We start from the raw sequence: 27,389 nt of genomic DNA, 5'->3' as shown, positions 1-27,389 counted from the left end.
GTTTTTGGTGTCTCTCTTCGTCTGATGCCTACCCTTTGACCTGTCCAGCAAGGGAGGCCCTGCCAGTAGCTACGCTACCGCTGGTATAGCTCTCAGGGTCCTTGGCATACTCAAACCCCCTCACCACGATAAGGTGGAGACACCAACGAGGGAGATATATATATATATATATATTAATCCTGAGCACGGGGCACGCGGTAGCGTAGTTGGATGAGACACTATGTAACAATCCGGAAGGTTGCTGGTTCGAATCCTGATGGGTGCATTTTTTCAGTTTACCTAATTTTCCCAGGCCCATTATGGCCCTGGGATCGACTAAGCCTCTAACAGAAATGAGAACCAGGAGTCTTCCTCGGTGTAAAGGGCGGCCGACGCGTAAGGCTGACGGACTTACCGCCATCTGTGAGCCGACTCTCTTGAGAAAATGTGGGAACCTTGGTGTCTCACAAACTCATTGGCCTTCACTGCCTGTTAGAGGGATAGCTTTACCTTTTTAATCATGAGCACCAGTTAATAACTTAAAAAATAACAATTGCGATATATTTACTTACTTACTCGTGGAGCTGAGCCCTTCTGGAGGAGCCGTAAATTCTGCAGCTACTCAAGAATTTCCCAGCATTTTATGGAACCCGAAAGTTCATTACCGTGTTCACAAGAGCTCTCCACTGGTCCCTATCCTGAGCCAGATCAATCCAATCCATAACATCCCATCCTATCTCTCTACAATCCATTCTAATATTGTTCACCCACCTACGCCTTGGTCTTCCCAAAGGTCTCTTTCCTTCTGACTTTCCCACAATATCCTATACGAATTCCTCATCTCTCCCATTCGTGCTACATGACCTGCCCACCTCATCCTCCTTGACGTGATCATTCTAATTATACTTGGAGAAGAGTACAAGTTATGAAGCTCCTCATTATGGAGTTTTCTCCAACCTCCTCTCACTTCATCTCTCTTCAGTCCAAATATTCTCCTCAACACCCTGTTCTCAAACACCCTCAGTCTATGTTCCTCCCTTAATGTCAGAGACCAAGTTTCACACCCATACAGAACCAGTGGCAAAAGTATAGTTATGTATATTCTAATTTTCATGTTTTTGGACAGCAGACGAGAAGACAAAAGGTTCTGGACTGAATGGTAGCAAGCATTGTCCGAGTACAATCTCCTCTTAATTTCCTCCAGAATCAAGTTTCGATCTGTTACCATTGTTTCCAAATATCTGACCTGTGCCACATTTTCAAAACATTTGTTTCCTATCTATACATCATGATTTTGCCCGGCATTTTGGTGACGAGACAGTAACATATACTTAGTTTTCTCTGTGTTTACTTCTAGACCAACCTCTTTACTTGCGTCAATTAAAGTTTGTGTGTTTTTCTTTATGGTATCTATATTATCACCCAGTAGATTCACATCATCGGCGTAGACCAACAGCTGATGTGTCCCGTTTAATTTCAGTTTCACCTGGTTTCCCTGGACCTTCCTAATTGCATATTCTAAGGCAAAGTTGAAAAGGAGTGGCGATAAAGCATCTCCTTGTTTTAGACCATTCTGGATAGGAAATTTATCAGACAAATGTTTACCTACACGGAATTTACTATACGTTTCGTTCAAACACATCTCAATCAACCTAACTAGTTTCATGGGTATCCAAAACTCTATCAGAATATTGTACAATATTTCCCTCCTAACTGAATGATAGGCTTTCTTGAAGTCTCTGAATAGCTGATGTACTGTCTCATCGTACTCCCATTTCTTCTCCAATATCTGACGAATGTAAAAGATCTGATCTGTAGTTGATCTGTTACATCGAAACCCACACTGACGATCCCCAATAATTCCATCTATATATGAACTTAACCTTGAGATAAGAATATTGGATAAAATTTTGTATGGAGTTTGTAGCAGTGATATCCCCGATAATTACTACAGTCAGTATTATCACCCTTCTTGTGAACTGGTACAATGATAGGCTCCTTCCACTGATGAGGCAATTTTTCCTTATGCCAAATGGTAGTAATTAGATTGTGGATCTTAGAACGTAATATTTCGCCTCCTGCTTGAATAAGTTCTGCCGGAATTTGATCACTACCTGGCGATTTGTACCGTTTAAAATTTTCAATAGCGCTTTCAACCTCAAAAGGGCTAGGATCCGGTACTAACGGCTCAGCTGTATGGATTTCTGTGTGCCTAACTGACCCAATGTACATTCAATAACTGAGAGAAGTAGTTCCTCCACCTATTCAAAATGTTGTGGTAATCTGCAAGCAGGTCACCATTCTCATCCTTCACTAAGTTACTGTTAGGTTGGTAACCCTTCTTGAAGCCATTTATTCCTCTATACAGGTCTCTAATGTTCTTGTTCTTACTGTTACTTGCAAGCTCATCAATTTTGTCTTTCAGATATTCCCTCTTTTTATTCCTGAAATGCCTACTGGCTTCACATCTTATATTGTTCAGATTATCCCCATTTAACCACTGCAATTTGGCCTGCTTTCTTTGATCTAATAATTTTGAGCATCCTTCATCGAACCATTGCTTATGTTTATTCGGTTCATAATAACCTAGACTCTCCTTGGCAGAAATTATTATGTCCTCTCTAATAGTTTGCCACGCTTTATTAACATCCACTTCAGTTTCCAAGTTTTCCAAAGCCGTGAACCTATTTGAGAATTCAACACGATACTGCTCTTTACCCTCTACATCATTTAATTTCTTGAGATTGAACCTCTCCATATGAACTCTGTGCGTTGTTTGTTTGCTCACTGCCAGCCTTTCCCTAACCTTTGCCACCACCAGGTAGTCAGTATTACAATCTGCTGCCCTGAATGATTGGACATCAAGTATACTTGAGTGCCTTCTCCTATCTGTCAAAATATGGTCTATTTGATAGTGTATCTTCTCATCAGCAGATGTCCAAGTAAATTAATGGATGTTACAATGTGGGAACATTGTACTTTTGACAGTAAGATTTTTGATGGGATAAAGTTTACTATAACTCCATTATCATTACTAATTTCATGCGAACTCTCATTCCCAATTGTTGGTTTTAAAACGTCTTCCTTCCCTACTTTGGCATTGAAATCTCCTAACAAAATTTTCATAGGGTACTTCGGGAATTTATCAAATATATGTTCTAGTTCTTCATAGAATCTATCCTTTATGTCGTCAATTTTATCTTCTGTTGGGGCATGAACACTCATAACAATCATATCGCAACGGCGACCTTTTAGTATTATATATGATATCCTATTACTAATAAATTCTACCCTCTTAGCTGCTGATATGATTCTCTTATGTACGAAAAAACCTGTACCTAATTCATGATTTTCATTTCCCTCTCCATAGAAAAATGTATCGTCTCCTGCTGGTGCGATGCCACCTCATCCCATCTGACCTCCTGCACTCCCGCTAAATCTAACCAATATTTTAAGATTTCTTCTGCCACTGCCCTGAGCGAACCTGCCCTATACAAACTTCGTACATTCCAAGTGCCAAATCTCATATCCATTTTCTTTAGCTTAGGTCGTTTATCCAAGTAATCCGTCCAGGTCCTAGGCTTTGCGTTCATTTTCGTAACATACTTATTTTTTACGGTGAGAAGTTGTTAGCCTCACGTCCAACCCCCAAGCTAGAGGGCCACCCCTTGTCGGCTGTCCGCGACTGCTTAATCAATATATTCACAGCTTCCCTCCAAAACTGGAGGGCGTCTCCTCCATCCGCAACCTGAGGACGCGCCATGCCGTGGTGACAGGGACCCACCTAACATGGACAATTATGATGTACAAAATAAAAAATATAATTAAGAGAACGAACTGTATTCCATATGCCTCAATGTCCTGAAGCTCATAACAGTAACAACAATAATGACAGTAATAATAATCGAGACAGGAGTAGCACGCATGAAGAATAAGATGGAGGCATACAAAACCTTAGCCGGACAACGTCAAGGTATAGAGGCCACAAGGGAGACCCAGGCATATATGGGAGGAAAATGACAATGACGTTGATGCTGGTAGCGAGGAAAATGATTTAGTACATATGGGTCTGTTCCATGTCTCATAGGTGCCCTGTTCAAATCTATGCGGAACTACAAACTATGCTGTTAGTAGTTTTGTGATCTTCCTCTGTTGCTACAAGCGAATAGCAGGATATTACTCTAAAAGAAATAAAGACTGCCCCTTTCCTTCTTTTTTTTCAATTCACCGTATGCTACACATCAGCCTGTAATCCTAAGTGACACGAAATAGCATCCACACTTGATCAAGCATTATTCAGTCAAATGCAATTATGTTCGTTGAGCTCACCTCATGTCGTTGTGTAAAGCAATTAATTGCCGCGGGATTTACTCTCCTTTTACTGGTCGCGTGTTTGATGCATGTCGCTTGTTGGTATGCTTGAACACAATTAGGTTGATGAGATTTGGACGGACATTAAAAGAGTCGTTTTACGATGCGTACATTAATTATCTGAGCCCGTGTTCGTGACGAGTGGCCGTGTGTTCATAACGACATGCACAAGCACCTGGCAACTGACGGTTCTATTCCAGTAACGAACTTCATTTGTTTGCATCCATTTTGTCCGAGTTATTGTAATGAATCTACGATCGTGCTGCAGACTGTCCTGATATCTATGTCTATCTCAGCTATGCATATCAGGATTCATGCACGCATGTAGCCTTTATATACAGGGGTGGAAACTCCTTCTCGTGGCGATGGAAAGGTTTTAGCTGACGAATAATTACCTATTAATTTGGGAGGTAGTTCTTGGAATTATGGTCAAACGTTAGCTTGTGCTACAGAGGAAATATCATACAGCATACAGCGGCTTTAACTTCAACATAACTGACAAGTAACAACAATCAATATCTCCTTTCATTTCGAGTTTGTTCCTTTTGTAGTACGTCCGACCTGCGGATGCTTGGATAAACAGTATACCATCGGAAAGAAATTAATCTTGTAGGCCGAGTGAATACACAACAAGCTTCGACAAAACACTGATCCATCTTTTCTTGGCAACCAAAACATTTAACTGGACATGATTCTTTCATAGAATTTACATCTCCCCTATTCTTAATGGGAGCCTGAATACATTGCTCGGTATGGAGATTAGGCTAAGGGATAGACAACCAAGGAATCAAAGTTCGATTTCAGAAAATTGGCAATAGATTTCCTCTTCTCCGAAACGGCTACGACGACACCGGAACCCACCAAAACTCGTATCCAACGGGCACCGAAGGGCCCTCTTCCAGGGGGCCGAAGCGTCTGGCGTGTAAAACTGACCACTTACCTCCATTTAGTGCAGAGATAAAGAATGCTTGGATCTATGCCTTCACTCCATCTAACATCTTCATGGCGCCGTGTTTTGTTGAGCACAAAGAATACACATATACACACACTCATTCACTCATGGAGCTGAGCCCTTCTTGAGAAATCGCCAATTGTGCAGCTACTCAAGAATTTCCCAGCATTTATGAAATCCGAGCGTTCATTACCTTGTTCACAAGAGCCATCCACTGGTCCCTATTCTGAGTCAGATCAATCCAATTATACCATTCTATCTCTCTAAGATCCATTTTAATATTGTCCACCCATCTACGTTTCGGTATTCCTAGTGGTCTCTTTCCTTCTGGTTTTCCCACCAATATCCTACATGCATTCTTCTTCTCTCCCATTCATGCTACATGCCCTTTGCATCTCACCCTCCTTGACTTGATCATTCTAATTATAGTTGGAGAAGAGTACAAGTTACGGAGTTCCTATAAAGGTTAATTAACACTGTCAAGTGTGACTGATGAAATATGTTTTCCTTTTTAATCTTTTATCCTTGAAATGTTTATATCTTATAGACCATCTTCAGAAGGATAACAATACAATTAGAACAAAGCAGTGCGTCTCGAATAACAACATGACGACACAAAAGAATCCTGTTCTCCAAACAATGGAACCAAAATCTGGTAGACGCTCGACTTCTTTCAAAAAGAAGAAATAAAAAGGACACGAACCAATTTGGTTTAAAAAAATTAACAAAATCTTTTTTAAATAAAATCATTGTAATTTATAAATATTTTAACACATTAGTACATGCCGCTATAATTGTTAAAATATTAGATTTTTATTCATTGTATTAAGATAACATTATTTGTATATATTAATATTCAGAAAGCACATTGTAATAGTTGTTTCTAATTTTATTGATATTCTTCTGAAGGTGGTCTCTAAGACCGAAACATATCAAAGATAAAAGATTAAAAAGGAAAGAAACATTTTATCAGTCACAATGGACGGTGTTATTTAAAGTAAGTAAAATGTAAAGCTATCCCTGTAAGAGGCCGTGAAGGCCCATGGCGTTGTGAGACAATCGGCTCAGAGATGGCGGTAAGGTTGTCAGCCTTACGCACCAGCCGCGCTTTACTCCCCAGGACAATTATTTAATTAATTCCTGGTACTCCTTTATGTTAAGAGGCTGAGTCAACCCCAGGGCCATAGTGCGGCTGGAAGGATTAGGTCAATTGAAAAAAACCCAGTGACCTCATCAGGACTTGAACCCGCGACCTTCCAGCTTGTAGCATAGTGCCTCAACCAACTACGCTACCGCGTGCCCCCGCCCCGCCAATGTTATTTAACCTTTATAATATTGCTAGTGTGACGGACCAGGACGAACCAAATCAAACTTAACGAAATTCCTCATTATGTAGTTTTCTGCAGCCTCTCCTCACTTAATCTCTCTTCGGTCCAAATATTCTCCTCAACACCCTGTTCTCAAACACCCTCAGTCTATGTTCCTCCCTTAATATCAGAGACAATGTTTTACAATCATACAGAGCCATTGGCAAAATTTTACTTTTATATGTTCTAATTTTTATGGTTTTAGACAGCAGACGAAAAGACCAAAGGTTCTGCACTGAGCGACAAGAAACATTACCCGAGTTCAATCTCCTCTTAATTACCTCCTGAATAAGATATTGATAATTATAGCTGTTCAAAAATATCTGAACTATGCCAAATTTTGGAAACATCTGTTAGCTACATTTATGTCATAATTTTGCCCTGCATTTTGGTGTCGAGACAAAAACACATACTTAGTTTTCTGTGTCTTCTTTTTGACCAGTCTCCTTACTAGCGTCAATTAAAGTTTCTGTGTTTTTCCTTATTGTATCTATATTACCACAAACACATGTATATGATCAGAAAGTTAAGAAAAATGAATGGAAATTTTAATGCAATTTTCGACAACATNAATCACCTCTCTTCCGTGGACCCTGAAATGCAATTACCTTGTTCGCAATAGATTGGATTTATGTTGATATATTGGGTTTCTGGACTTTAGCCATCGTCCTGGTTTTTAAGATAACAAATAAAAACACGACGTTTCGGAAACTGGATCTGTTTCCGTCCTCAGGTGAAGGAAAAGGGGAAACACCTATTCTGTTGGGTCTGTTAGAGAGAGCTAGCCTCAATCACTCTCAATCACCTCGTCCAGTGATTGAGGCTAGCTCTCTCTAACAGACCCAACAGAATAGGTGTTTCCCCTTTTCCTTCACCTGAGGACGGAAACAGATCCAGTTTCCGAAACGTCGTGTTTTTATTTGTTATCTTAAAAACCAGGACGATGGCTAAAGTCCAGAAACCCAATATATCAACATAAATCCAATCTATTGCGAACAAGGTAATTGCATTTCAGGGTCCACGGAAGAGAGGTGATTCCCTTCACTAGCTGAGCGACTATTAGTTTCTCATGAAGATCTCTGCTCTATGGAGTTATCCTTAGTTTGCGAAAATAATTACACGGTAATCACACATGCCTCATATTTCTGTGCAATTGCTCTGTCTTCGAATACATTCGTCCCACGTCCTACAAAATCCCCAAATTTGATGAGTATAAAATGGGTTCAGTTGACATTTAAAGAGTTCCGGCATGGCTTCTTTCACTTCTTCATCATCGGAAATTATTCTTTCTTTGAATTCCTCGTTCAGTGGCCCAAAATTATAACCCGGATAGCCTAAGCAGGACCACATGGTGAACGTCACGTCGATAGTGCAGAAAGCTGCACGAGGACAAGCACTATCCTGGAGCAGAAGAATGTCATTTGAAAGCAGCCCACTGCGTTTCTATCTACTAGCCATGTCTGTCGCACAGCTGCCAATGTATCAGACACCAAAGATTGATGTTTTTCACTCTGTACACAGTGAACCAGCAAGCTTATAGGATCGGTGGTAACCCAAAATGTAACCAATAATTTAAAAATGTTATATTTTAGCGTCCTGTTACACTGATTCATGTCTATGGTTTATGCTGACCGTCTTACAGTGTATACACTTTGTTCACCTTATTCTTCACTTCCACACTACATATTTCAGCACTAATGTGCCATCTTCAGGTGTCTTTATGCACATTAAACTATTGCACTGCATGCCATGATGTCTTCATTCTAAAATGACTAAAATCTCTATTCGTCATATAGGACGATGAATTCTAAATAATAAAACTTTTCAGGATTCTTCCTACGTCGCACTCAAACACGCGAATTACACCAATCCTCTTTTATGTGAGCATTCTTCCTACATATATTTGTGTATCGTGTTCTGTGTTGTGTCTTGCTCCTGTTACTGCATGTGTTGTACTGCTGGATCTGTAGTGTGGAAGTGAAGAATAAGGTGAAAAAGTGTATACACTGTAAGATGGTCAGCATAAACCATAGACAGTAATTTAAAGACTCAATTTTTTCTAAATAATATGTAAGAATTCAGATCGTACCTCACAGGAAACACATTAGGTCTCTGCTACAAAATCAACCAACCCTGCTTATTGCGAGAATCATATGAGACATATAAATATCCTCTGTTGGTAGAATGCAGAGGTTTGGTATATAATAAGCAAGTGGTGTGTGCACAATTACTGACGTCTCAAGTGGTAACATCGCTTTTCCACGTATCTACAGGCTCACCTACTCACAATCTTTCTGAATGGCTGACATATAGACTCAGCATCAAGCTTTAGTTTTGAAGAAAGCAGTCTTCTGGGATTTGGCACCGTGTATATGTGGTGTTAACCGACGTTTCGGAGGAACGTATCGCCCCCATCTTCAGGGTTGAAGAAGTATAAGTAAATCTGCAAGCGACAACACCGTGAGACACGGTCAAGCAGACTGCTTGACCGTGTCTCACGGTGTTGTCGCTTGCAGATTTACTTATACTTCTTCAACCCTGAAGATGGGGGCGATACGTTCCTCCGAAACGTCGGTTAACACCACATATACACGGTGCCAAATCCCAGAAGACTGCTTTCTTCATAGTCACCGCCGTGAAAGCCTCAAATCTTACAAGCTTTAGTTTTGTTTATTTTACAGCACTATCTGTATCTTGACTGTGTTCGTCAAATCCTGGAATGGACCAATAATGATGAACTGAAGGATATTGCGGAGGAAACGAAAATGGCTTACGCGTGGTGATATCCCGTAATATTCCTCGAATGAATGATAACAAAAATTAAAAGAACACAGTCTGAATATCGAGTGTTCTGGTCGAGATTCGAACCGAGCATGTCCTGGAAGCAAATTTAGAATATTACTGTTATGCCAACCCACCCGGACAGTAGTAATGCTGCATCTGCGAGATCAAAGGGGTCGCCCCATGGAGCACAGCCTTTCTTGCGACCCTCACACTCTGTTCTTTTTGTTTTTTTTCATTCTCTTAGTGTTGGGGGGGTCCAATTTGGTCCACTCGGCACGGCGGCCACTGATTGTCCTATTATAGCCTGCCCCAGGTGATTATGATGATGGAAAATTTGATGGAATGAAGATTGGCAGGGGAAACCGAAGTACTCGGAGAAAATTCGCCCCAGCACCACTTGTCTACCACAAATTCTACTTGACCAGACCCGGGATCGAACCCGGGCCGCCTCGGTTGGAAGCCAGCGACTAACCGCTTGAGCTATGGCGCGGCCATGACGTCCTCGAATCTAAACGTACAGGTATATAACCCAGGTTAACTTCTCCTTTCTGATTTCCCAACTAAAATTTTTTGTATGCAGTGCTCAACTCAAGAAATTGTGCCGATTGCAGTGGCCGCGAGGTCAAAGGTTCGAGCGCAATTTCGAATCCCTATCTATTCATGAATGTAAATTCATGGTCTTTCTCTGCTGTGTTGTTCTGCGTAGACAGGGGAATCGCGATTAGCTGATAACCCGCCCCATGTGTTCTACCAGACGTCTCGACACTCAAGATCGGAAAATTTAATTGAAACAGGCCAGGGGATGTAAACATAGACGACTGAAAAGAATTATAAATTTATGTTCTGGTTTCCCGCATGGAAGCAGCTCTACGTATATATATTTTTTCTTCACCGCTACTAGACCTGCTCTGATTCCCAAACAACCTAGTATCCAACGGGTACCGCAGGCTCTTTCCCGTGAGATAAAGCAGCTTCAGCGTGAAGCTGACTTATTCATTTTCACTTAGTGATTTTCTGTCTATCCAGACTAAACCTAGGATTGCTATTTCAAGCAAGCAAAATGCATTATTTATAGTCAATTTCCCAAGTAGCTGCACGTTATACTATAACCTATGCTGAAGAATCTTTGTCTAATAAGCTAGTAATCAGAGAAAATAATCAACATAAGTACNAACTTCAACAATGAGCAAGGACTTTCTTTAAGAAGAAAGTCGTCTTCTGGGTTTAGGCGCCGTGTATTCTTCGTTTTGGCCGACGTTTCGGAGGAACGTATCGCCTCCATCTTCAGAGCAGTTGAATGGCTTGGAATGCAGCTACTGCTCTCTGCATTCCAAGCCATTCAACTGCTCTGAAGATGGAGACGATACATTCCTCCGAAACGTCGGCAAAAACGAAGAATACACAGCGCCTAAACCCAGAAGAAAACTTTCAACATAAGTACAGATTTAATACATAAGCCTCAAAAACTCAAGCTACTGCGATTGCTGAAGTCCCGGAGTGCATCCATTCAATCTGATGATCACACCATCGCCTGAGCAGGAAAGGCCGCTTGATGGATCTGACAGCTCGCGTGCAAGAGTTGCATGATTGGCCACAACGGCGTCATCACTACGAGGAATATCAGAATTCTAGAAATGCTGGAACGCAGCCCTCCCTTTTCAGCTGATAACATTTATGTGCTAGTGTAGCCCCGACTTCTATTCGTAAAGACAGCAAGATAACTGCACGATTCTGGATACAAAAGTTTTATTTTAGCAGCCAGACTGCGAAATTTCTGCTTTAATTCTCGATCAGATTAGAAATATTAAGAATAAACCAGAGCTGAACTTGAGGGATTCAAGGCTCCCTCTACTGTGATTATGAAGACCGCGTCTTCTACGTAGTAACGCCCGACTTACTTACTTACTTACTCATGGAGCTGAGCCCTTCTGGAGGAACCGCCAATTCTGCAGCTACTCAAGAATTTCCCAGCATTTTATGGAACCCGAAGTTTCATTACCGTGTTCACAAGAGCCAGATTTATCCAATCCATACCATCCCACCATATCTCTCTAAGATCCATTCCAATATTGTCCACCCACCTGCGCCTTGGTCTTCCTTGTGGTCTCTTTCCTTCTGGCTTTCCCATCAATATCCTATACGCATTCCTCGTCTCCCCATTCGTGCTACATGACCTGTCCACCTCATCCTCCTTGACTTGATCATTCTAATTATACTTGGAGAAGAGTACAAGTTATGAAGCTCCAGTAACGTCCGACGCGCAGGAGAAATATACCGCCTTAATTTTCAGACCGATCCTAAGTGTGAATGTGATATATATATATATATATTCCTCTGAAACGCCTGATTCTCACAGAAATGAGTAGCGTGACAACATCGCCTCCATCTTCAGGGCCTATCCCGATGATGGAAGCGATATATTCCTCCGAAACGTCAGGCTGTCTCCGCAGTAAACACAGTTAAATCCCAGAAGACTGCATCTTGAGGTTCTCGCGGCCGTGACTATGAAGAGTTCTATCGTCTGGGCCACGACGCCATGTAGTCCGGTAAAATAAAAGCATACCTTTCAGAGGAACCTATCACCTCCATCTTTAGGTTCGGAGAGTACGTCAAGAAAGAAACTGCCATGAAACAAGCGGAAAGGAGAGAAACTTGCTGCTGAATACTGATGTCTTGCTTCGTTTGCTGTAAGACCTTGAAGTTGGAGACGATATGTTCCTCCGAAACGTCGGTTCACTTCCTCCAGACTACACAGGCTCATATCCGAGAAGATAAAGCTCTTATAAACTAAACTTGCCTCAGTAAATTAGCATATCAAGCTTCATACAAGGCATGTAGTTGATACGTGGCATTATTAAATGGCGTCAAATCAATCGTACAAGTTGCAGTGAGAGTACAAGATCCAGTGAGATAACTGTTGCTTGTGGTTAACTGACACTGAAGTAAGCGTGGCCTGCTTTATAGTGTCGTTTGGAAGATCTGGATAAAAGCGCGATGAAAATAATTCAGAACCCTCAGCAGAGGAGATCTGAAGGTTCGCAGAGCCGACAGAGAGTAAAATAAGGTCATGAGTCAAGTCAGATTTGGCACCAATAATCAATGTGCAGCCTTCAGTCAGAACAGTGGGTGATCAAGACGAGATTCAAAGAGGACTCCTGTCATGCATATCTGTACTATGGGAAAGGAAGACAACGCTCCATGCTACATAGACCTCTCTTCGTTCCTTGAACACTCTCTAACACGAGTCTTTCTTAAAGTTCGGCCACACACAGCGCTACGCTATGTTCGCTACGCTGTGTACACTCTGCGACGCAGCTAACATAGGGAACATAGCGTACGTAGCGTACGCAAGTCTGTGTGGCCAGTCACATTGGCAATAAAGGGAGATATTTTTCTGTTCGTATAGCGAACATAGCGTACGTAGCTTGCGTAGCGCTCTGTGTGGCCGAAACTTAAAGCCTGTAAATCACACGACATGGTTATAGAATTGTACAGAACAGTATGATACTCTGTAGATGGCAACGATTACGATAATGCTTCGATGGATACGCAGGTGTCCGATCACAATGTAGGCGAGGTATTCTCTCGGTCGAACACAGGGATCGTGGGTTGAAATCCCACTCAAAGCATGGATGTCTGCCTGCATTTATTTTGTGTCTGTGTTCTTCTGTGTGTAGGCAGGGGCCTTGCGACGGGCTGGTCCTCCATCCAAGGAGTCCTACCGAATGTGTATAGGATTAAAGATCTGAAAAATCGACCAAGATCCAATAAAGGGGTTGTAGAGCCACAGATAAGACTTCAGATATTTGGACACAACGATAACAGATCGAAACCTGATTCAGGAGGAAATTAAGAGGCAATTGAACTTGGGTAATGCTTGCTACCATTCAATCCAGAACCTTTTGTCTTCTCGTCTGTTGTCAAAAAACATAAAAATTAGAATATAGGAAACTATAATTTTGCCTGTGGTTCTGTATGGGTGTGAAACTTGGTCTCTGACATTAAGGGAGGAACATAGACTGAGGGTGTTTGAGAACAGGGTGTTGAGGAGAACGTTTGGTCCGAAGAGAGATGACGTGACAGGATGTTAGAGAAAACTGCATAATGAGGAGCTTCATAACTTGTACTCTTCTCCAACTATAATTAGAATGATCAAGTCAAGGAGGATGAGGTGAGCAGGTCATGTAACACGAATGGGAGAGACGAGGAATACGTATAGGATATTGGTGGAAAAGCCAGAAGGAAAGAGATCACAGGGAAGACCAAGGCGTAGGTGGGTGGACAATATTAGAATGGATCTTAGACAGATAGGATGGGATGTTATGGATTGGATTGATCTGGCTCAGGATAGGGACCAGTGGAGGGCTCTTGTGAACACGGTAATGAACCTTCGGGGTCCATAAAATTCTGGGAAATTCTTGAGTAGCTGCAGAATTGGCGGCTCCTCCAGAAGGGCTAAGCTCCATGAGTAAGTAAGTAAGTAAGAGCCACAGATATATAGACAGGATATGCAGGTGGGTGTAACCTGTAGCCTGTTGATCGCAATATTCGAAATGTCTCTGAATTCAGCCTACATCTTCACACATATTTCTGTAAGATTAACTTTGATATTATCCTTCTATGTATGCCTAGGTTTTGCTAGTGTTAATTTTTCCGGTTCTACGAATACAATTTCTTATACAAGCCCCCACCCAGCTTATGCTTATTAATCTCGTCAGACTAATGATATTTTGTGAATAGTTCCAGTTATGAAATTCCCCATTTATGGTTCTTGCCACATTCCTGTTGCTTCTTATCTCTCAGTTATGAATATTCTCCTCATCACTCTGCTCTCGAACACTTTCAATCCCAAAAACAATTATTCTTCTTCTTTCGTAAAAGATTGGCATATAACTTATGAAATGTCCTATATCACAGTGATGTCATATGCGTTTAAGAATTAGTTCACATATTGCTCCTTACGCGCATAGCATATTTATTCTGAAACAGTGTCTCAATCTCCTGTTTTCTTTACTAGCATAATGTTTTACCCGAAAATTCGTAAAAAGTAAGGAGGTCCGCTTCAAGTATCCATTCCTCACGAAATACACATTATTGATATAAATGACTAACACCTCTTCACAGCACACAAACGTTAAACATTTAACCAATTTTTTGTTCGACCCTACATGTTTCCGTACGGACTGTCTCTCTAGGTACCTTTTAATGTTTCACTTATTTATCTGTATTCCTTTCTTCTTAATCTGCTCCTTTTGTATCTTTACGGTGTCGAGGTAAGTAAATTTTATTTTCTCTTAATCTCAGACCGTCGGTAGGACTCCTTGGATGGGGGCATCGGCCCGTCGCAAGGCCGTTACCTAACACAAACAGAATGAAACACAAACACAAACAAACGTCCATGCCTTAATTGTGATTCGAAATCACGATCCCAGAGTCCGAGCGAGCGAAAATAGTTCATGCCCTAGATGTTCGGCCACTGTGATCGGCCAGTCAATTACACTTCCTGAATAGCTAATGTTCCTCCATGCGTAATTATCTTATTCTCCATTTACAGACAGAACTGTTTCCTGCTGCAGTCAATCTCACTTCTCCCCGTTCTTGCACATAAAATTAGCAGGTTTTTATGTTTTCTTAGCACGAAGTGCACAATTCCATCTCCGTCTGTCTGTCTGTTCCTCCTCTTCTTCTTCACAATTAGTTAACGGATTCAATTATACTTCTAAATCTTGTCTAATTAATTACATTTTATTTCTTGCCGATTCACTCTAGTCTCTACTTTAAATTGTGCTCAAATAGATGATAATGGTGTTTCTCAAAAGTGGCAAATCGTACAAGTACATAACATAACTCATTCGTATGTAGAACATTAAATACTATAAGTATATTTGAAAGCACGTTCGATATGATGTACATGTCAGTTCCACATCCTCTGTAGCATTTCTACTGTAGTTACCCTTACAAACGGCAATTTATTACCCTTTGCTCTTCAGTTCTGTGTGAAAAGCAAGTTTATATTTGGAGACTTGACTAACACTGTGCTACATCTCACTAAATTACACAGAGTGATTCTAAATTATTGTCGGTGTCTCCGTTTCTACGCCACGGAAAAAACGAAAATATTTCGGAATCGACCTGTTTAAATATTACTTAAAAACTCCTTCTGTTTGATGTATAATTTACAGAATACATAAAGATATTAGTCATTTATTTATTCACTGTAACATGTAAACTACTGTAGGATTTGAGGTTTTCACAGTGGTGGTTATAAAAATTTCTGGGAAAAAACGCTTCATGTTTACAATGGTTAGCCTTATAAATAACAACTTATATCCCTGTGGATGTCCATACCTTAGTGTTCATGTTCTGTGTTTAGAGTTGCAGACCATATGAGAACTCGAAGATCCAAAGCTCTAAGAGAGTAAGAATATTGGTACATATTACTGTACTGAGACCAGAGTAATCTTCATGGGTTAGGCTATGGTTGGTCTGTTCCGTCCTATTGAACAAATAAAATTATTGATATAATTTCAGGGTGGCCAGATAAGAAATGCTAAAAGACACTTTGGATATGAAAGAGAGAGAAAATAACGGAGAGGAAAATATTTTAAAAGGATGAGCCACATAATTCATAAACTTCGCCTAATATTTTTATGATTAAAGTGGTTGAGGTACACGAGATATCGGGAAATTGGAAATGCACATAAATTATTGTTGGAAAATATAAATCGAAGAGAATGGCGGAACTTGAGGATACGGGTCTGATTTATGTAGTACAGATAAAGGTAAAGCTATCCCCCTAACAGGCCGTGGAGACCCATAAGGTTGTGAGACGTCGAGGCTCCCACATTTTCTCTAGACAATCGGCTCACAGATAGCGGTAAGGTTGCGAATCTTACGCTCCGGTCCTTCTTTACATCCAGGAAGATTCCTGGTACTCATTTCTGTTAGAGGCTGAGCAGACCAAAGAGCCAGAGTGCGGTTGGAAGGATTAGGTCAACCGAAATAGGACAGGACTTTTTTAGGATTACAGAAAAGCAAGGGATTTATTGCTCGGTTGTATAATAGGGAGTTTAATTTGTGGCATTTGTTGGAAGGTGTCGTGGGTGCGCCACCGAGACATCCATCTGCTGACCGTCGGACGCTATACCTACACTAGCGACCAACGGTTTCAGTCTATCCACTCGCCTCAAACAGAAGACTGGATGCTGCAGATTCGTTACCCGCAGAGGAGGGACTCCGGCTTTTATGAGTGCCAAGTGAGCACCACTCCTCCCATCGGGCACTCCATGTACCTCTCCGTGGTGGGTAAGTACAGGACCTTTGTTGCGCCTCGCGGTAAAAAGCAGTGCATATATGACGGTTTATTTAGACCAAGTACATTGAGGGCACGAAATTGAACTGTTGCGATAAGGAATTAAGGGTACCACTTGCTGTAACGTTCAGATACTACAGCTCGCCATCCGGAAGTATACCCAGAATAGAGAGATATTATTTTCCCGAATGTCATTAACTAATTAATGATAATTGTTATGCAGAATATGTGAATATTCTTTGAGATATGGCCCCAGAATCCATATATTAATTTCATAAAGAAATGCAGTTACATTAATTTTGCGTAAAGGGACTGAGATAACCACGTAAAATCTCAAGATAATCTCCCTCTAGGCGAGCTTTGATAAGAGTGAGTGACAGTCTTCCTCCAAAATGTGCTATGCTGCCAGATGATATTTTGCAAGTATTTTTATTTTTTATTTCTCTATAAATTTCTCATTTTGCCTTTTTCAACCAATTTTCAGAAACCGCTATCTCAATTCTCAAGGACTAGCCACTGGCTGAGGCCTTTAGTATGATGGACAAAATTCGAAAAGATGTCCTCACCAATTGTTCTTTCCCTCTCCTTGTTCATTCAAATCTCTCTCTCTCTCTTGCCCATACAGGCACTAGACACAGATTTCATGGCTACTGTTTAATTTATTTATCGTTTTATTTTCCTTTTTTTTTTTTTTCAAAAACAAAGTTGGAGATATGCGAGTTGTATACCCACGTCAGCATATATATCTGCGCATGCGCATGTGCATCCTGCCCTTGCCAATAACGGCGCGCCAACTTCGCCTTCCTTAATTCCCTGTGATCAGCAATATCACAATTGCAATCATTTGGAATGGCTTGCAGCAAAACCGTGCTTCCTTCATAAAAATTCACCAAGTTCATCAACCTCGATGCTTGAAGTTAAATGGGAAAAGAAGCGAATATTATGGCTCAAAATCAAAGCAGTCTGCCTCGACCAGCAGCAATCCTATCTTTTAGCTATCTACGGCTCTACAGCCTTTTGTTGGATCTTGGCCACTTTTTCAGTTTCCTGATTTTTCACACGGTTCGTAGGACCTCTTGGACGGGGCATCAGCCCATCTTTAATCGGCTACCTACACACAGGACAGCATAAACACAGAATAAATGCACATAGATATCCATACAATTTGGATTCAAACCCACGATCCCAATGTTAGAGCGGACAAAGGCAGATCATGCCTTAGACCGCGCAGCCACTGTTATCGGCTGCAGCAATCCTACCGGACGAAAACAAATTTAATTCAACTGCCTAAACCAAAACAGTAACTATGTGCATCATCTACTTAACATAAAATAACTCTGCACTCTCCCCAAGACCGTATTTATGTTTCCGTAAGTATTCTCAGAAAAGCAATTATTTTCCTAAATAGCGGTAACTGATTGGTCTTTTTAATGAAAAAGCCGTGAGTTCTCTTTGAGGTGAAAATTTTTAAATATTATTTATATGATTTTCATCTCTCAGATGGTTAAGAATAAATTCTGACGTAGGTCTAGAACATTTCTGTCAATCGACAAATTGGATGGGACTGCCATCTGCTGGGAGTTATAGACATAAATGGGAGCGTAATGCTAAATGCATGATAAATAAATAGACTTAAAGAAGGTTGTGGACTGGGTCCTTGCGGTTGAGGATGGAGCCCATTAGTAGGATTTCGTGAGAAAGGTAATGGGCGTTTAGGTTCCATAATGGACGGAAATTTCTTGAGAGCATGAGCGATTATCGAAACCTCAGGAAGGACCCACGTTGCTTATGCGATGAATGACATTAGCGCTAACATCTCCAGAAGTCCAGTCTTCCTTGCTCAGGGAAAGCGGTTTTTTGGTGTCAAGCGGTCATCCGTCCAACATCAGACCACACTCGATGCTGCTTAACTTCACTAGCGTGCGACGATAAGTGATCGTGCCCTACGAGGTTGACCTTGCCGAACCTAGCTTTACTTGAGCGTAGAACGGATCTGAATTTTTGAGGCGTGTTAGTAACTGCTTGTGATAACAGTGGCCACGCGGCCTAAGGTAGGCAGCACACCGGCATGCGCCAAGACATGTAACAGTCAAGACACGATGTCTGCGACATGACGCAAAGAAAGGAGCACAGGTGAAATGAATGAGATTATGAAAACCGCCGCACACCGGTCTGAGTCATGATGCTCACGTCAGCTTCATGCAGACGAATCACGAATGAAGTAAGACTGCGTCATTTGTCTCATCTCTTGATGCTTGTCTTGACGCAGTTGGTGTGCGGTCGCCCTAAAGCATGAACCGTCTTCGCCCGCACGAACACTAGGATCGTGGATTCGAATCCCACTCAAGGCATTGATGTCTGTGTGCGTTTATTCTGTGTCTGTGTTGTTCTGTGTGTAGGTAACGGTCTTGCGACAGGCTGATCCACCGTTCAAGGAGTCCTACAAAGTGTGTATGGATTAAGTAATTGAAAAAACGAACAGGATCCGCAAGGGCTGCAGAGCCATGGATAGTAAATGTTTTTCTTATAAAGTTTACAGCGAATCCTCCCATCTCTGTTTTACTTATGTGGATGCTGTAGAAATGCAAGCTGCCAACAAATTCCATAGTACTCCAGATACATTGTTCTGAGACGCACTCAGTAGCAAGCATAATGAACCTGATTATACATAATCGTGGTCGGACACGCGATCGCAGGAATGAGACATCGTTAATTGAAAACATAAATACCAGCACTGTTTATGCATCCCTTGCACGAAGTGTATGAAGTGTATACAAACTGGACAGGACACGTATATCCGTTTCTTTCATCTCCAGGTCCGGAATACTTAACTGATTTCAATTAAATTTCGAGTTGATGGTCTCCAGTAATAATTTTCTGCAATACTCTCATTTGGGTACGCACGCATTCAAATACGACTTCATCAAGTTTTCATGAACGGTTTACAAACTCCGTTGTTTTAGTCCGCAAGCGAACTACACCGACCGAGCGACCGCCGCTTGTCGGCGAAAATAGTGCCAACTTTAGTTCATAGAGGGTGTCGCATGGTCAGCGCAACGATTCCCAAAACCTTTAATTTCGGTTCTCTACACCAGAGCTGCTATTTCCTTGAAATCGCTCCTCATTTATCCTCACGACGCTGAGTGGGCCCCGTTCCAGGCCCGCTACTTCTCAGAAAATCTGGTAGCGCCGGGAATCGAACCCAGACCTCTGGATCTGTAGCCAGGAACTCTGACCACTAGACCACAGAGGCAGTCCAAGAACGGCTTACACAAGATTAAAATCAATGTAACCGTTGCCTCTAAGTAATGAAGACGCATATGAGGATGGCGGTAAATCTGTGAGAATTTTAATCTCAGAACTACACAGAGGCAAGCTACAGCCGCTCTGCCATCCTAATCATTCGAGAGGAAGCTGTGTTGGTTTCAAACCTGGGCAGAGTACGTATATTATGGCAAGGAGAATAACCCTCGACAGTGCAGAAACACAACCCAGTCGTCCGGGCAATTTAAATTCACTGTGCTCACAGACCTACTCGTACACAAATAAGTGGATACGTAAACAAATGTCCGGCTTCATTGTGATATACTTAAAGGCTGTGCAGCTTACTGTCTGCCCTGCATTAATGTCTGCTCCCAGATTCAACTTATAGAGACTTTTCTCAAGACAGAGACCTAATTCTATAAACAACTTTTACGTTTCTTGCGTGGCAAACGCCGCTAACAGCCTTTAGATCAGACCCTCAGAGATTCACATGAATCTACAATTATTTACATGGGAATGGACGAAGGGGAATTAGGCCTGGAATGCCAAGCTTAATTGAATGAATGAATGATGATGAATAATTTCTCCATTGCTAACACTAGCAGCAGCACCTGGCTAATGTAATAGGCTAACTTCGGACAAGATCCTGATCCGATACATCTACGAGTATTTTCCAACAACACAACCTATTTTATTCATTTCAATATTATCCCCCTCTCGGCCTGTTATATTTCCATTTTCCAAGACGTTTCTCAAACAAGAATACTGAATGCATTTCTTATTTCCTCAACTTATTTTTTAAGATCCCAAATTATACACTAATTTCGTCCCCCGAGATTTGAAACGGCACTGCCCCAATGTAAGTCACAAGGGCTATACACACATTTTGAGCGTGTTAGGAAAGTGTCTCTAGGACTTCGGCGCAGCAAACCAATACTTGATGTGAAGGTAAAAAAGGATTATAGGGTTAGGCCAACCCACGTGACAATAGTGGTATGATGTACCACAAGTATGTTTCTTACTTACTTACTTAATCCTTTCCTCTTTTACCTTACGATGTCGAGGTTGTTCTTTTTTCGTTTTGACCATTTTACAGACGGTAGGACTCCTTAGACGAGTGAGCAACCCGTCGCAAGGCCTCTACCTAAACTCAGGACAACACAAACACAGAATGAGCACCTACACATACCAAACATCCATGTGGGATTCGAACCCACGATCCCGACTTCCGAACGAGCGCAGACAGTACATGCATCAGCCCGCTAGGCTACTGTGACCGGCACCACGAGTATGTACGTGCTTACTACAAAACACAGTGAAGGGACATTTCATCTTCTTTGGTGAATAAATATAAAGGAAATAACTAATAATTTTCATGAGAAATAATTAGGAGCAAAGGAGAAAAATAAATGCTCTTCTCTGCTCGAGACTCACGTCATGAAAACAACAAACTCCATGAAATAGAGTCCTGCTTGAGCAACTTGAGAAGAGTATATTGNGCTATTCACAGTCAGTTGTACTGAGTCAGTCAGTGAGTCCTGGAGCTACCGCCGAGTTAGCCAGCACCTAGTCAGTTGTATTCTGGCATTTGGAGTGTATTAATTGTGATACTGCAGATAGCAGTAACCGTAAATCTGTAATTTGGGTGATTGTAAGTGCGAATGTGAAATAAAATTCGCTACATCAAATACAGCGTGAAGTTATTTGTCGCGATATACGCCCGATACGCGACAATATATATGTTATGACCTTATGGCCTAACGAAGGGAGATTTGAAACTCAGGGGCTCTAAGGAACCCCATCGAACTATCGCGACCGAGAAAGTTGGTAATCTAGCAGAAGCCTAACCAACAGGCGGCAAGTCTCGCTTGGAAACTTTGAAGTAGCAGTTGCCATAGGTGTAGTAATTCTTACAGTTTGCTGAAAGTATGAAGACATGCTGACTTGTAGAAGTGTTCCACTATGTAACCCTTAGGTCGGTGACTATGGGCAGTAGAATGTCAAACATTTACCAGTTGCACAATTTAGACTGTGCCCGATAGCCTACTGACAGCGTATCTATCGCCCTGCAGACAGAAGCCCACACCAAGAGGGCACAGACTGTACCACGTCTTCAAATCTGCAGTGAATCCACGTCCTATTGCTTATAGGGCGCGGAGCTGAGGCTAGATAAACGTGAAAGTATGGAACTGAGCTCAGCCCCAAACCAGTATGTAGACAGTGTAAATACACGTAGGCAACAGAGGATCCCCAGTGTTACAAGTTTACTCCCTAGAACCCCAGCCACCGGAGAGCCTGGAACGCTGTAAATAGGAGTATATGGTGATAAGATTCGGCTACGAAACCTTAACCTCCTCCTTGAAGAACCTCCCAGTCCCTACTGGCCCTTTAAGCCCTTGGTTTCCAGGGTGGTTGGCGCAACATCGACTGCTTCCCCAAGGCGCACAGCAAATGATAACAGTTGGGATAGGATAACAGACCACACCTTGACAGTGGTGTCAGCACAGCAGCTTGAGACATTACACCACTGCATTATATATACTACGTATATACACGCAATAAATACCTGTGCATACGTAACTCTGTACAGATTGCATACAATGCCTTGTCGACTGCATGTTTCTATATTTAGTAAATCATAGCAGCACATCCTTTCTAGCCAGACTGTTATTATGCATTTGTACATATATGCTGAAGTTTCCCGTAAGCATATTAATTAATTTGAATTTAAATTTAATCTTTTTAAATTATATTAAAGTTATAACACATACCTAATTACATGCGGGGTCATGATGCAGCGTAGTTGATTGAGGCACTAGGCAACAAGCCGGAAGGTCGCGGGTTCGATTCCAGGTGAGGTCATTGGATTTTTCAATTGACTCAATCCTCCCAGCCGCACTATGACTCTAGGGTCGACTCAACCTCGAACAGAAATGGGTACCATGAATCTCCCTGGGGGATAAAGGGCGGCCGGCGCTTAAGGCTGACAAACTTACCGCCATCTGTGACCCACGAGCATACAGAATAGTAATAAGATACCTTCATCACTCAACAAAAAAGAGGACATAAAACAAGAACTAGCTAAACTAGGACACTGAGTCACAAATTTAATCAACGTACATCAAAAAGCTACTAAAGAGCCATTGAACCTATTCTTTATAGACCCAGAACCAGCCCAAAACAACAAAAAGATCTATGAAATAACAGGACTCCAAAATAGAATAGTAAAAATAGAACCTCCCCACTCAAACAAAACAAATATAATGCAATGTACGAGATGTCAACAGTAAGGCATGCGTCAAATGCGGTGGCCCACCCAACACGACAGACTGCAAGAAGACAAGGGAAACACCAGCCAGATGCGCACTATGCGGAGGAAACCGCCCCGCAAACTACAGAGGATGCGAACACTTTCATAAGCTAACCAGACGTACCAGCAGAAGCTTTTCCCGAAGACTCTGTACTCCAGCAATCTACACAAATGAATCCTACACGAGAAATATACAACCTTAATAAGCCAACCCAGAAGCTACGCAGAAATCACAAAGCGAAATTTAACCCAAACAGAAGAAACAACTAACATACTAGCAAAATTCCTAGACGAATTAAAAATTTTAATTCAACAGTTATTACAACAAAATACTATGGTACTAAACATGCTAAAAACAGTCGTCAACAAAGCGAAATAAATGGCCAAATTCCTAAGAATAGCCAAATGGAACGCCAATGGACTTCCAAATCATCAAGAAGATATAAAAATATTTCTAGACATAAACTCAATCGACATCCTACTAATCAGCGAAACCCACTTCACCAGCAGAAGCTACTTCAATATCCCCAAATACAAGCTTTAGCACAAAAACCACCCCGACGACACAGCCCACGGAGGCACTGCAATCCTAATCAAAGAAAAAATCGAACTTCATGAACTACCAAAATATGAAAAACATCACATGCAAGCCACTTCCATCAAAGTCAAAACATTTCCTTATGCTCTCACAATTACCGTGGTCTAATGTGCTCCCCGCTATAACCTCAAGAGACACCACTTCGAGTCATTCTTCCAAACCCTGGGTACAAAATTTATAGCTGGCGGAGACTACAACAGCAAGCACACATTTTGGGGCTCAAGACTCATAACAACAAAAGGCAGAGAACTATACAAGACAATCCAAAATAACAATTACTCCATCATATCGACTGGAACACCAACATACTGGCCCACCGATGGAAATAAAATTCCTGACTTACTAGACTTCTTCATAACAAACGGCATCTGTCTTAACTAAACAAAAGCAACTGCAAACCTTGACCTAACATCGGACCACACTCCGATCATTGCAACAATAAGCACATCAGTTATACTAAGGAAATCCAAGCCCAGACTTCACAACTCCAAAACAAACTGGGATCTCTTCAGGTAAATAATAGAAGACAACATAAAACTAAAAATTAATCTGAAAGAACCAACCGACATAGAAAACGAATGTATAAACCTCATCACCCTACTACAAGAAGCCGCCAAAACAGCAACCGCCATAAATGATCCAAAGAACCCTACAAATGATATACCGTTAAGAATAAGGAAATTGATAGCCGAAAAGAGAAGAGTTAGATCAACCTGGCAGAGGACTCACACTCCGGAAAGCAGAGCAAAATACAACAAACTCAGCAATAAGCTAAAAACGCAATTACAAGAACTAAAGAACGACTCATTCGAGAACTATATCGCAAGCCTCACAAGACAAGACAGTTCCATTTGGAAACCAATAAGACACAAAAGAAAGCCCATATCAGCGTCTCCCCCAGGAAACTGGGCAAGAAGCGACAAAGAAAAAGCCGACCTATTTGCATAACATCTACAGGAAGTATTCACTCCACACAACAACAATCAAGTGCAAGAAGTAAACTCACTTCTAAATGAACCCATACAAAGACACCAACGAACAGAGCTCTTTACCCTAAAGGAAATGCAAGAAGTAATAAACACTCGGAAGCCCAAAAAGGCACCAGGCCATGATAATATCACAGCCGTAATACTAAAACATTTACCAAGGAAAGGCCAAATAAAACTTCTATACATATTCAACGCCATACTTAGACTAGACTATTGGCCTCGTCCGCTCAAAAGCGCCCAAATCATAATGATCTTGAAACCAGGCAGAAATCCAACCGACGTCACATCCTACCGACCAATAAGCCTTCTACCTACAATTTCAAAAGTCCTCGAAAAACTTATACTCAATAAAATAAACCAAGAATCAAACCCACAAACATGGATACCAAACCACCAGTTTGCCTTTCGACGAGCTCACTCAACCATCCAACAAAGTCATCGCATAGCAAATACCATAACCAAAGCCCTAAATAACAAACAATACTGGACAGCAGCATTTTTAGATATAACCCAAGCTTTTGACAAAGTCTGGCATCCTGGCTTACTTTACAAAATAAAAAGAATCTTCCCAAGAAATTATTACAACCTACTCAAGTCATATATAGGCGAAAGATTTTTCGAAGTCAAAATAAATGAGGAAATATCCAACCGCCTACCAATCCATTCAGAGGTGCCCCAAAGGAACTTACTAAGTCCACTACTATACACACTCTACACACATGATCTACCCACAACAAAAAAATGATAATAGGAACTTTTGCAGATGGCACTACTATCTTCACTACGCACGACAATCCAACCACAGCCTCCTCTCATCTAGAGGATCATCTAACCCTCATAGAAGCGTGGCTAAACAAATGGAAAATTAAGGTAAACGAATCAAAGTCCACATAAACAACTTTCATCCCCGAAAAGGCACTTGCCCCACAGTGCAAATAAATCACATCAACATACAATCAAAAGAACAGGTCAAATGCCTAGGATTAACTTTTGACAACAAACTAAACTGGAGACAACAAATAATCAAGAAAAGAAAACAGATGGACCAAAAACCAAAGAACTCAACTGGCTCATAGGAAGAAAATCCCACCTCTCCATCGAAAACAAGTTACTAATCTACAAAACAGTCATCAAGCCTATATGGACATACGGCATAGAACTCTGAAGCTGCGCCAGCAAATCCAACATCACCATTATACAGCGTGCCCAGTCCAACATACTCCGAACCATCACGAACGCACCAGGGTATGTATCCAACTGCACCCTACATACAGATCTAAAAACTCATTACGTAACAGAAGTCATCCGAGAGAACAGCACCAAGTCCTTCAACAAGGTAGAAACTCACTCCAACTCACTTCTTCAACCACTACTACAACCTCATGAAAATCGAAGACTCAAAAGAAGTTGGCCATCAGATCTAACGAACTGAGGAAAACATCACTGGATATTTATTCCGCACACGCCGGAAGAGTTTACACCAAATAGTTATTAAATTGTACACCAATCAGCACATTGACTTACAGATTGTACAATCTGCTTGTCATTAAAAGAGAGGAAAAAAAAAAAAATATGTGAGCCGATTTTCTAGACAAAATGTGGGAGCTTGAACACCCCACAAACCCCTGGGCCTTCAAGACATATTACAGGGATAGATTTACCTAATTACAAGCAACCTCAGAACTGTATCTCTTGTCATTCTTTTGTTATTTTCAATGTACTCGTACAACTCTTTAAACGTTTATTTCTTTCAGGTGAATGGCTTGATCACACTTCTACGTAGTTATCGCAAGTCACTTATTTATGTTAGTTCACGAGTAGCAGTCGTGATCTATATATTTGTACCATTGTGTTATTACACAATATGTAGTAGCATTGCCCCCATGTTTTCTGAAGTCATAGTCTTTTTTTCTTATTTATAAAGCTCAGATGAAATATTTCCTTCGTGAAGTTTGATAGTCGCACAGCTAATCAAGAAATTCCCCTCCTTTCATGGAACCCGAAAGTGCACCGCCGTGTTCACAAGAGCCCGCCGACAGTTCCTATCCTGTACCGTAAAGACGTCCAATAAGCAGAGTAAAAATAAAACTTCACAAATTCTAGGCTTCGGTACTACATGCACTAATTGGTTGTCATGATACTTAATGACGCTAGCTTAACTAGAGACGTTACAGAACACCAAAGGTTTGAAAACATTTTCATATTGCATAGGTAGAAATCTGGAAAAAGAACGCATTTTTCGTGGCTTTCGGTTGGAAATACTGAAGAAAATAAGGAAAAATCTCGGTCAGAAAAGCAGGTAGTCTGATAGAGATCTGAACAGGGTATCTCCAAATGCAAATCAAAGGTGTTACCGCTGCACTAATCTGGTTAGTTTCATTATGTTGAAACGAATGGCCAACTTCCCATTCCTGGTGCCCACTGGGTTCACAATTAGATTTACGTTGATGAAATATCGCATAT

General features: G+C 41.3%; 1 protein-coding gene across 1 annotated transcript in view; it reads left to right on the top strand.

Annotated features, from left to right (window-relative positions):
• The window catches only part of LOC111861729 (zwei Ig domain protein zig-8), a 290,427-nt gene that overhangs the window by 197,076 nt on the left and 65,962 nt on the right, over positions 1 to 27,389 (top strand). Inside the window, exon 3 of the mRNA XM_023846531.2 lies at positions 16,548 to 16,758. Within this exon, the coding sequence (XP_023702299.1) occupies positions 16,548 to 16,758 (211 nt within the window). The remainder of the gene's footprint in view (positions 1 to 16,547; positions 16,759 to 27,389) is intronic.

This window comes from Cryptotermes secundus, unplaced genomic scaffold, assembly GCF_002891405.2.
Source record: "Cryptotermes secundus unplaced genomic scaffold, Csec_1.0 scaffold309, whole genome shotgun sequence".
Taxonomy (NCBI): domain Eukaryota; kingdom Metazoa; phylum Arthropoda; class Insecta; order Blattodea; family Kalotermitidae; genus Cryptotermes; species Cryptotermes secundus.
Note: the sequence above shows the minus strand (reverse complement) of the source record. Positions and strands in the feature narration are given on the sequence as shown.